At 49.7% G+C, this 12400-nt stretch overlaps 1 protein-coding gene across 1 annotated transcript in view; it reads right to left on the bottom strand.

Moving 5' to 3' along the window:
• OGDH (oxoglutarate (alpha-ketoglutarate) dehydrogenase (lipoamide)) overlaps positions 1-11108 on the bottom strand; it is a 32464-nt gene extending 21356 nt beyond the window's left edge. Inside the window, exons 1-5 of the mRNA XM_008571773.1 lie at positions 10996-11108; positions 6054-6208; positions 5655-5801; positions 4928-5018; positions 4363-4542 (exon numbers count right to left, since the gene is read on the bottom strand). Coding sequence (XP_008569995.1) covers positions 4363-4542; positions 4928-5018; positions 5655-5801; positions 6054-6208 — 573 coding nt within the window. The 5' untranslated portion in view covers positions 10996-11108. The remainder of the gene's footprint in view (positions 1-4362; positions 4543-4927; positions 5019-5654; positions 5802-6053; positions 6209-10995) is intronic.
• Between the last annotated feature and the right edge of the window lie 1292 nt (positions 11109-12400).

Here is a 12400-nt window from a genome sequence, read left to right as displayed (position 1 = left end):
AAGGCAAACAGAGGAAATGAGACATAATTTAAAAAAACAAACTTGTTTTATGATAATTTCGAACTTAGAATGTGGCAGGAGTAGAAAGCCCCTTCTCCTCGACCCCAACTTGCTGACACCTTGGTGCACCTGCTCCACACCCACACCCGGCCGCCCTACCACCATTGTCCCTCAGCCTGCCAGCACAGGACGTCCTCCTGCATATCCCCCAGACCCTCCATCCAGGAGAGCAGCCATCCAGCCCATAGCCCGCGTGCTCTGGGCTGCAGCAGCTGCTGTGGCTCTGGAGCCTTGTCCCCGTTTCTGCAGCCTTCACAGGCCTGGGCACCCATTTGGGAAGGATGCCCACATCAGGCGAGGTTAAGTCTGCGCACCTGGACAAGCTGCTGTCTACTGTTCTCCCTTTAACTCACCATTTTCTCCTTGGCAACAAGGACGGTGGTGGTATTTTGTGAGGAGAAACTTCACACCATGCTCCTCCTCAAACCTCCACCCCAGCCTCAGCAGCATGACAGACAACTGTGCCAGAACCAGCCCCTCAGGTGGTGACAAATGGCGACCACCGATTTCCATTACTCCCACATTTACTAATTGGTGTCCTCTGCAAGGAAGAGCTTTCTCTTCTCCCCCCTTATATATTTGCATTAATATGTACTGATGGTTTCTATTTGATAGATTGTATGTAACTGGTCAGTGTCATTAGATATTTTGATGCTCAGGCTGTTTCAGATGTGGTGTGGGAACCCCTCCCAGCCAGTTCCTGTGTCCTCTGGATGGGTCCCCACCACCTCCTTGCTTTCTGGCCAACGAGCATTGTGGCCTCATGCTGTGCTGTCCCTGCCAGCCCTGGAACCAGTCCTTTCTCTAAGAAGCCTGGTTCTTCCAACAGAGGCTGGGATATGTGTGCTCACTGCCACTAGAACACCCTCACTTCTAGGCCCTTTCAGCACAGAGTGGAATGTACGGCTGCTCATGCACGTGCACACACACACACGCGGCTATTTCTGTATCTGCGTGTATATATAATAAAACTATGAGCTCATACCGATACATCCAAATTCCAGTCCAACACTTGTTTCTAATCCGCCTCCATCCACCTCTATAAATATCTCCTACAGCTGTGATGCACTTCGTTCTCATGGCCTACAACCTGTTTACCTACTTGCTCAGTGTCCCCAATGCCCCCGACATGCAGACCCACCACCTCTACTCCTTGGATACACAGCCTACGCCTCTCCAACCCCCTTGCATTAGTCAGGATTCTCCAGAGAAACAGAACCAATCAGGTTGGGGATGGGGGAGATGAAGAGAGGGATTGATTGATTGCTTTTAAGGAATTGGGCTGGCAAGTTCAAATTCTGCAGGGCAGGCGGGCTGGCTGAAGACCCAGGGAGGAGCTGATGTCACAGTGCAAGTCCGAAGGCCGTCTGGAGGCAGCATTCCTTCTTCTCTGGGGATCTGAGTCTTTTTTCAAAGGCTTTGAACTAGTCAGATGAGGTCTACCCACACTAAGGAGGGTCATCTGTTTTACTCAAAGCCCACTGGTTTAAGTGTTCACCTCACCTAAAAATGCCTTCACAGCAACATTTGGATGGGTGTTTGACTAAACAACTGGGCACTGCAGCCAGCCAAGGGGACATACAACACGAAGCCTCACACCCTCTCACACGGTGTGCTCGGCCTCTGGACCTCTGCCTCCTCAAGTCCCTGTCACTGCTCTGGTCCTCAGCACTGTGCTGAGTACTTGCCAGGAAGAGAATGTCCATGATTTGCTGTTCAGGAACAAAACCTAGAGTATTTATCAACAGCCACATGTGTCCTCCCTTTTGACAGACATTGGGGATGCTCACTAGGACAGTCGGACAATGGACAAGCCCGCTTTGCTGTGATGCCCTGTTGAGTGTAAAAGCTGCTGATTTTCAGTCACTGACACTTCATTTCTTCCTGAACCCCACAGTGTGTTATTTCTTCCTGCACATACTTTTCTGTATAACTTCAGTCTTCTGCTGATGGAGACACTCCCATTCGCCATCTTTTTCTCAGTCTTCTGGTGATGTCATAGTGCTCCAGCACTGCCAGTCTGCATGGAGGTGACTGGCAACTGAAATCACCCCTCGCACACATGGGGCACCTCCTTGACCCTGGCGGCCTGACCCATACCTCTGGCAGGCACCAATTCTCCCTTCACTGTAGGTCGCACCACTGCACTGAGAAACACTTTCACAGACAAATATCCCAAAGGCCACATTAGCACTGAGCCAAATCGGGTCAAATTCACAATCATGCACAAGATTATGGGAGGACCTAAGCCGCATTCATGGAAAATATGTCATTTTTCACAAACATTGAGGATTATGTAACACACTCCAGCTCCCTGAGGTCTGGATTTAACAGAAATCAAATCATTCCAGAGGGGTGTCAGAAGAGTAGCAAGGAGAACAGGCAGGAGGTGAAACTGCTGTTGACCCCACTGAGGACGTGAGAGGCTTGGGGCAGGTGACGAGACAGCTCAGCAAGAGGGGCTGCGGGCCTCGAGAGGCTGGCAGCTGCCTGCACAGGGGCAAGGACAACTGTGACAACATGGTGTGTGTGCACAGGATACCCCCCAAAACAAGGGGACTGATGGCTCTGATGCAGCTACATGCAGATTTGCAACCAAACAGGGGTGAGCCAGCCTCCCTTGTCCTGGCATCTTACAAATGGACCAATTAGTGTGACCATTTGTAAGAGTTTTAAATATGTTCCACCGCTTTTACTCTAAATAGTTCATTCCTTCTTGGGATATTTCCAGCATTCTGAACGAGCACTACTCAAGTGGATTTTTGTCCACAGTTTACGAATGACCAATCACCCCAAATTTTCTGTGATCTCATTCCACTACTAAGCCCCAAATGCCTGAGCAAGCATCCTAGCCAAGGATGTCCGAAATGCCAGAGGACTGGTCACCCCCATGCTGTCCCTCCGACCCCACCCCAATTTTCCCTCCCAGACACCCCAGTGTCATTAGTGGTTACGGGGGCTGCACATCCCCCAACAGAACCAAGGCCTCTTTGCGTCTACTTGGAGTTTCTGTAGCACCATCCTGGCCCCTAAGCTTGGAGCCATGGAGTGAATGCTGCGTCCTCATGGGTCACACACATTCTTTACACTGAATGTCCACTGACGTGCGGTCACTTCCTGCTGTCAATGTGTCCCCAGCCTGGGATTCCATTACCTGTGAAAGTGCTTTCCCTTGTTCTAATCCTCCAAACACAATAGAGATTTACAGTGGATTTACAGTATTTTAAATTACAGACACAGTAAACTAATACGAGGCTCCTCCTCTAAAAAAGACCTGACCTGTCTCTCGTGCATGCCTGGGAAGTGGGCCCTTCCCTGCTCTGCGTCCCCAACCTCCTCTTCATCTGTGCTCCTCTCTTTCGTCTTCAGAGAACATTGTTCCCTTCCCACCTACCTAAATACTGCCATTTCTCCAATTACACACAACAACTACCTGCTCTGCTGATAAGAACCAGGCTTTTATTCCTTGTCCAACTCCAGCCTGCATTTCAGTACACTCTTCTGAAGTTATTTACAGTAAACTTTGCAGTTTTATATTACAGTGTGTGTGCTCTATGAACTTCCTTACCTATGGTCTTTTCTCTAAAGAGAACAAGAGATCCTGGAGAGTAGGCTGGTTATGCCTACTTTGTACGTTCCCCAGGATGCACACAGTGGATGTTACAATATTTGACTTTTCTGATTCCTTAGTTTGTAGGTGATCGTTAGGTAATAAAAACTATGCAGTTTGTTACAAAGTTCTATCTTGAGGTTAAACAAGGGCAAGCAGTTATAACCTGTTGAGGATTTCTGTACACAGGCAGGCTGGCAAACCCACATTCAACACTCGCTGTCACACAATGGGAAAACGCGGAAGCAGGAGCCACCACACCTGAAGCCTGCGCCCTCCTGCACCTCTTTCAGGTTCCATGAACTCCTGTCCCGATGGCAGTGAGCCCACCTCTCCCATGTCTGTCAGCTTGACAGCTTCTCCTCCAGTTTTCCCCCTACTTTTTCCTTACAAAGCCTCTCCTTTTCAGTGAAGACGCCTCCGTGCACCAATGCTCACAGCCAGACTGGCTCTTCCACAGATGTGGTGAAGACAGAAGCAAACTCCCCACCTAGTGCTGGTGACCACAACTTTGGGAGAAAGCATATTTGAAGCAGGTCTATTTTACTATTGCTACTCTTTCAAAGACATATAGAACATTTTTTTAAACTCCAGAAACAAGACGTCTGAAATGTGGCCCAAGTGAGTGGAGCTCCTTGCTAAGCCATTGGGCTATACAGACCTGCCTCACAAGCCTCTCCCAGGGCCCTTACCTTTTTCCCTTCGGTATCCCCACAGTAAAACTGCTCAGCTTTGGTCTTGCCCATCACCACGGGATCGGCGGCCTCAAGGTGGGAAGGGTTAGCCACCAGAGACAGGGTGATGTTCCTGTCAGTCACTCGGTTGATCCTCCGGTGATACATGCCCAGGTGGTACTTCACGTCTCCAGAGCCCTGACAGTGTAAACAGTGAGTCTGAATCTTGGCTGGGGAGATGCTCACTCTACACCACAGCCCTTTCACGTGGGATTTCTATTCCCAGGACCCCACTGCAGAAGGATGGAGAGGACTTTTCCCAGGATCACTCCCACCCCAAAAAAGGTCCCTTGGCCAGAGGGACATCCTTATGCTTCAAGGACTGTAGGACTGCCAGGCCTCTGACAAGGTCAGCCACTGGCCACCTCGTTTGTTCCAACGCTGTAATTCTTCCAACAAGAAAGGCAAACTATAAATGGTAAGGAAGAACTGAAAGCCTGATAGGTTGTTCCCAGAGGCAAGCAGAGCTGAAGTCTCATGTGATTTGAGGCTGTGCGGGATATGCACATCTTGGGAACCTCACCTCATCGGCTGCCTCCAGCTTGGAATCAAACTGACAGAAAATCTGCTCCAGCTCCTTCCTGATGACATTGGCAAGCACATTCAGCCGTCCCCTGGAACAAAGGGCAAGCAGGGTGAGCAGACCCCAGGACAGCAGATGGCAGGGAGGCTGCTGTCACCCCCTTCCGTCCCCCAGCACACGGCACCTGGTTGGTTTGCAGCCAAACAGCTGTTGCCAGAAGTTGGTGTGGACACCAAGCCCCCATCTGCCAGCGGGCAGCAGAAGGGCCAAGAGTGCAGAAATGCCACTGGCCCACGGCCTCCTCTCCCTGCTATGCCCCCTGCCAAGGTCAGGGAGGAGGCTTCCCTCCAGGTTAGACTGTGACAAAGGCATTGGGTTTAATTTTGGGGGTGATTTTTTGTGTGTGTGTGGCTGACCGGTCTGGGGATCTCAACCCGTGACCTTCATGTTATAAGGCTGCACTTTAGCCAACTGAGCTAACCGGCCAGCCACAATGGGTTTAATTTTTATAAAAATGCAATGCAAGGCCCAACACTAGTCTAAAACCTCATGTAGCCTTGGTCTCCCCAAGGCAGGGGGTGCAAGACCCCCCTGGAAAGCAAGACACCCTTATGTATCACTGAGCCCTAGACTCACTGACTGGCCTTGGGGAGGGAATGGCTGCTTGCTCACAGTGCTCACCCTGAGCCTTGGACGCCCCCACAGGGATGGCAGAAACAGGTGGTACCTGTGTGGCATGCCCATGATCACGTAGTCCACTCCGTTCTCACTCGACTTGTCGATGATGGTCTTGAGGGCAGGGATCAGTACCTCGCAGCCTTCCAGACCAAAGCGCTTCTCGGAGGACCACTTCCGCTGCAGGAACTCCTCAAACCTGGATGGAGAGCCGAGCCACTATGAGAGCAATGTCACTAGGGCTACTCCTTAAGTCAGACTTTCCTAAATGACATAAGAGGGATTCAGAGGCTGACTCTTCTTGCCTGCTGTCCTTTCCCACGTGTGCAGCTGCAGCTACTGCCACCCCACGCCCAAACCCTAGCTGAGAGGCCCATAGAGAGGCATGTACACCATGGCCGGGCCACTGCTTCCTGGGAGCACAGCTCCATGGCCCTGGCCAGACTCGTACCTGGTGGACCGCACAAGCCTGGCCAGCAGGGTCCGTTTCTCCTCATTCGTGAACTGCATGATCCCGGGGGTCTCAAACTTCTGCCGGATCCACTGGCACTGCTCCAGGTCGTTGATGAACATGAACTCCACCCCAATGTGCTGGCAGTAGGCCATCTATTCCACACAGACACACACAGGCACGGGGACCTTTAACCAGGTTTGGCTGAATGACAAGTGTTGACTGCCCAGTCCACCAGAAGGCAGGGGAAAAAGCGACTTCCTTTTTAGCTGCGCCGAGGCGGGTGTGACTGAGGCCCTCCTACCATGCCATGAGGGTTTCCTTCAGGGACCCAGGTACTTGCACACGGAGAACCTCTGGCCCCTCCAGGGGGCCAGGCCAAGGAACAACCCCAGCTCTACTTTGTTACCCTTCTGGCAGGGAGTGCAGACAGTGTCAGCCATGGCATTGGGCACCTCACCAGGGAAGGCAGGTGCCCTCAAGTTCAGACCTGTGCCCAAAACCCGCCAGAGGAAAGGCCATGACCTGCCATAGGTTTAGGGGCCATTTAAGATGCTCAGTCTTTTACATTTTTAACTTTTACTTTTAACAACTGTTCTCAGGAACTTCAGGCCTAAAGAAGCATGATTATATGTGTGACAAAAGGAGGACCCCTAGACAGTTCTTTGGGAACAACAAAAAACAAAACCCTGTTAGGAGGATCCCTAACAGACCAGGGTTGTCCTGCACTGCCCACATACCACAGCTCAGGAGAAGAGGCCCTGAGACAGACAGGCTCAGTGGGAAAGAAATCAGGAAGAGAATAGAAAGGTTCCATAAGTAAGGGGAGGCCTGGGGCTCTGGGAAACCCACCTTGCGGCTGCCCACAGCCCAACACCCTGCAGAGGCCTGGGCCCCTCCCGAGCCTCCCTTCCTCCTCGATAGAGCAGCTGTCGCAGACCAGGGTCGTCCTGCACTGCCCACATACCACAGCTCAGGAGAAGAGGCCCTGAGACAGACAGGCTCAGTGGGAAAGAAATCAGGAAGAGAATAGAAAGGTTCCGTAAGTAAGGGGAGGCCTGGGGCTCTGGGAAACCCACCTTGCGGCTGCCCACAGCCTAACACCCTGCAGAGGCCTGGGCCCCTCCCGAGCCTCGCTTCCTCCTCGATAGAGCAGCTGTCCTGGAAGAGCAGGAGGAGGGTCTGGATAAAAAGCCTGAGTCAGCCCTGGAGGGCATGAGGAAACAGGCCCTGACGTAGCCAACAGACAATTCACAGACCTTGCAGTAGCACTCTTCACAGCGGCCACTGCGGCCCAAGAATGCAGAGTGCCAGGTCCTGCTTGGCAGCTCCCGTCCGTGACCCCATTTGGTTTTCACAAGAAAAGGACACCAGCTCACAAGGCAGGTAAAGGCTCTGCCGAATTTGGCGTCAGTCCTGTTCTCTGTAGGGCAAGATGGGCCATCCCTGCCCACTGCTCCACGATCATGGAACAAAGCAGACTTTGCCTGAACTCAAAAGTATGGCTAACCACAACGCTCTGGTTAACACCCTAGTCAAGAGAAGGAAAATTTTGCCTAGACACAAAAAGACAAAATGTTGCTGGGAAACACCCTGGTATTTAAGGCATTTTTATTAGCCCTAAACCGTATTCCCTGACATCTATGATGGTCAAACTGGGAACTTCTAACTCAGATGCACAGGAAGTCCAGGAGAGGTGTGCATTTGCCCTCACCCCTATATTCAAAGCCAACATCAGTCCACTGTCCCGTCTCACCTTTATAGGTGTCTGGAGACCCACAGTACCCCAATCTACTGACCGTCAAAAAAAATGCATTTCTGGAGAAACCCATTTGAGAAAACATGGCCCAGCCCCACAGTGGCTGTTAACGAAACCTCAAAGAGGACCCATCTTCCCTGGGGTCCATATCTGAGCTGCAAACTCAGTGACTGGCTCTCTACCCACTCCTCGTCATCCCAGTCCCTCCTAGTGGCCTGCTAGTGAGGGATGGCAAGGTGGTGAGGACCCTTCCTGTCCTCACTGCGGCCACCCCCCATCACAAAGGCAACAGAACCCACTGCCCACGCCCCTCCTCCTTCCCTCTTATAGGAGGTGGGATTTCCATTAATGAATAATTAAAAGCTCAAAGGGTTGGGCCGGCCCGGTGGCGCACTGCTACAGTGCGCCGCTTGGGAGCGCGGCGGCGCTTCCGCCGAGGGTTCGGATCCCACATACAGACCGGCCGCTCACTGGCTGAGCGAGGTGCGGGCGCAACACTGAGGGTTGCGATCCCGTTGCCGGTCCCAGTCCGGTACGGGCGTGACACTGAGGGTTGCGATCCATTGCCGGACATGAAAAAAGACAAAAAAAAAAAAAGGCTCAAAGGGTTAAAAACTATGGAAATCGGTATCTCTCCAACATTATCAGCATTATTTCAGCTATTAACTTGGAGGTGTAGTTACCAGGCCACTGGATCATGTTTTGTTTCCCTGTTCTTGGCTCAATCTCCCAAAGAAAAGGGCAGAGATTTTTAGGGAATGATTCTTAGTTTCTCTCTATAGTGAGACAAATTTTAGAAGCCAAGAAGTTGCACTTCCTCTAATTATTTGAAGAGCCACAAGTGGATCCCTATGTCACATGACCAAAGTTCTGTCTGATCACACCACCGTAATAACTTCGTATAGCATACAAGATGTGTTCCCTGGACTTTGGACTTCCCAGCCTCTGAAACTATAAGGAATAAATTTCATTTTCTTTATAAACTACCCAGTTTCAGGTATTTTGTTATAAGCAACAAAAATGGACTAAAAAAAGGGGGTTAGGCAAATGTCTGTAAACTGTCGTGAGAATAGGCTATTCTAAGCTAGGGGCACTCCAGGGACAGGAAGTGCTGTGTACTGGGCTTTCTGGGGTAAGAGCCCAACTCTGAGGCTCTGGCATCAGAGGGGCTGAGGGGAGGCAGCCCCATCATGTGCTGTGAGCTCTCTACCCCACCTCACATGACAGAAACAGGACTACTTAGGACTCAAGGCTCAGAGAGGAAGTTAACCACAGGGGACATAAGCACCCCCTGCCCCTGGACCCTGCTCTTTGGGAAGGAAAATGCTGAAGGGGGCTCCTAGGAGGGGACACTGTGGCCTCCTGTGCAGATGGTGTACCCCAGGGGAGCTTTCTAATGACAGAGCTGTTGGGCTCCCCACTGGAGACTCCTATGAGGGGAAGGTGCCAGTGCCAAGACAGTATTTAGTGCAGGCTAGTTTCATCAGACTGCTGTTCTTGCAAGACCAGATAAACAGGAAATACACAAAGGGAATGAGGGGGACACACAGCAGCCATGAAACTCAGAGCAGGGCCACGTGGAGAAGGACTGGTCTATATGGGGAGCTGTTTGTAAGGTCTAGGCAACATGAGATCTAGATCAGCAACATAATGTGAGCCACACGCATAATACAGGTTTTCCTACTAGATCAGAAATACCACGTGAGCCACAGGCGTAATATAGGTTTTCCTATTAGAAACAGATGAGATTAATTTTCCTTCTTCATTTGACCCAAGATATTAAATATATGATCTTTCAATATTTAAAAGGTCATTGAGATACTTTGCACATTTTGAGTGCTCAATATTTACATGTAGCTGGCTACTGGCACCCATACTAAACAGGGCAAGACTGGAGATGATGGTCAGTGTGGTGCAGATAACGGAGCCAGGAAGGATCCAAAGGTTGATTCACCTCAGACTAATACTGACCACTCCCTCCCGGTGCCCACTTCCTCCAGCTGGCCACTCCTTCCTGGCACTGGCTCTTTCCAGCTGACAACTCCTTCCTGATGCTGGCCCTAGGTTTGGTCTCCACCTACTTTTCTCCCACAATCCCAGAAATGAGAAAGGCAAGGAGTGAAGCAGTCCCAAGCGGAGATGCTGATAATATTGTAGGACGCTCATCACAAACTACAGAAATGCCACCATCTGACACTCAGATATTCCTGTGGAACCACTGACAACAGAATTTTAACTCAAACTTCACTCGCTGGTACAGGGATTAATTATTGGGGTGGCAAGGGGATTCTGACTTCTGGGACATGGGTTCTGGCTTGGGCACTGAGATCTCTGAAAGCTCCCCAGATCGCTGTAACATCCAGCCATGGAAGGAACCACCTCAGAGAGCCCTACTGGCCAGTGTGGTTCAACCTGGGCATGTTAGGAACATCAGGTGCCACCAACAAATTCAGAATTTGCATCTTAGGCAGGACCCCAGGGGATCAGTACATTCAATTCTGAGGGGCTACATTCCAGAGTGCTTTAATTTTGATTCTTCAGCTCTCAACACCATGGGAAGCATTAAATAATGATAGCAGCTAACGCTCGGCATGAAGCTCTCATCAAATCCACTCTCCCCTCTGGAATGGGAGTCACAGTCACCCTTACATAGATGAGGGAGGCCGCAACTTGTCCTAGGCTGGAAGAAGTGGAAACAGGCAGCCTAACACTGGAGCCACGACTCTTAGCCACTGTTTATAGCATGTGTGTACAAAGAAATATCCCAGTGTGCCTAGTACTAACAAAGTCCAAAAAGAAGGAAAAAAAGGAAATGAAACACAAGAATGAGAGTTACGGAGGGAAACAGGGGAGAATGAAGGCGTCCACCACCCAGCAGCCCTGGGAGTTGTGCATATGGGGAGTGAGTCCTGGCTTGAGGCCAGGCTCTCCAGGGAATGTCACACATTATGACATAAACTCCCCCTGGGATTTGGAAATTTTGGGGGGAAATTTCTTTCCCTCTCACAATGGCTAATTGCAAAAACATAGGTTTCTATCTACGAAACAGCCAAAAAATAGTTCATTTTCCCTTACATTTTAAAAAAATATAGGATCAATGAAAACTAGTCTTGAGGCCATCCTGCTAATGTAGCTTCTTAACAAGTCCACTGGACTTTTCTGGAAGCTGTACTGTGTTCTTACCTCCAGCCGACGGATGATCTCCCGCAGAGGAAGTGCCGACTCCTGTCCTCCGATGAAAGTGGTAGTGGGCAAGTGGAAGACCTTGTCCAGGTCAGACTCATCCAGGCCGTAAAACCCTGTGGGGTAGGACCATAGTTTATCGAAAGGGGAATGAACTCCCCAAGGAAGCAAAAAGAGAAGAAAAAACCATATAAAAAGACCCTGATATACATAAAAATAATATTTTACAGCCAGAAACACAAGCTTTAGCAATAAATGGAAGCTGAGAATATTAGTGGGTGTCATAGATAAACCAAAATAAAATTCATATTATGCATATTAGTCCAGTGCATTAATTATTCATAATTTAGAGGCAATTTATCTCAAGGTCCCAAAGACAAAGACCTATTTTGGGAGTGGGAAGAAAGGGCCATGAAAAGGCACTAGGTAAGTCAATCAAGAATCAATTAAAAACAGTTAAGAAGAGAATTACAGTAGAAAATGAGGAAATGATATAGAACAGCAGATCATATAGGTATTATAGGACAATAATATATGTATGTGGCAAATGACAAAAAGCTGAGGGACTACGAAGTGAGGGAGGGACCATCACCAGAAGCCAGGTGGTCAGCTAGAGAGCTGCAGACAAGGGTCCAACACTGGGCAGCGGGACAGTGCAGCACGGGACACAGCCCCAGGCTCTGATTAAGGATGTTCTCATCTCCTGAAATACCTAAACTGTACATTCTAGGCCTATTCTGCAGAGCTCGGCAGTCATAGGCCTAACGCTCCCTCACCCCAGTTCACTCAGCAAGAAGTGACTGAGTAATCACTAATATTCACTGGTGAGCACTAACTATGGGGAAGATGCCTCCTCATCTGAAAGCATATCTCAAACCAATGAAGAATAATGATGGAAAGGCGCTTTCTCTGGCATTACGAGCTTGTTTCACCTTGCAATAATTATCAAAGGGGAAGGCTGTAGATGGCACTACAGGTTCTTTTTCTAGTTTGGCACCTACTCTGAAATAACACATCAGCTGGAGTAGGGCAAAGAGCACAGTTCAAGAGTCACTAGTGCCTGAATACCTCACACTAGCATCTGCTCAGGCTCCAGGAATGAATGTGAACCTATAAACAAGCATTCTGAAAAGTCTCCAACACCTGACTGGACAAGATGAAATACTCTCATTGTTTCCTGGTCAAATCAAGTGGAAATAAGAGCCAATGTCAGATATATGGGTCCCACCAAGGATTAACTCAGTAGTTTGCAAACACAACTGTGTACTGAAATCTCCTTGGAGATTTGCAAAAATGCTCCCAACCTGGTACTGACTCAGTTGTCTTGGGAGGGCCCAGGAATCTCCACAGGTGAGCTAATTCAAGCTGGGTGTGGGAACTACAGTCTTTATCTAATGCTTTAGGA

This window comes from Galeopterus variegatus, unplaced genomic scaffold (assembly GCF_000696425.1).
Source record: "Galeopterus variegatus unplaced genomic scaffold, G_variegatus-3.0.2 Scaffold718, whole genome shotgun sequence".
NCBI classification, from domain to species: domain Eukaryota; kingdom Metazoa; phylum Chordata; class Mammalia; order Dermoptera; family Cynocephalidae; genus Galeopterus; species Galeopterus variegatus.
This window is presented reverse-complemented; position numbering and strand designations above follow the sequence as displayed.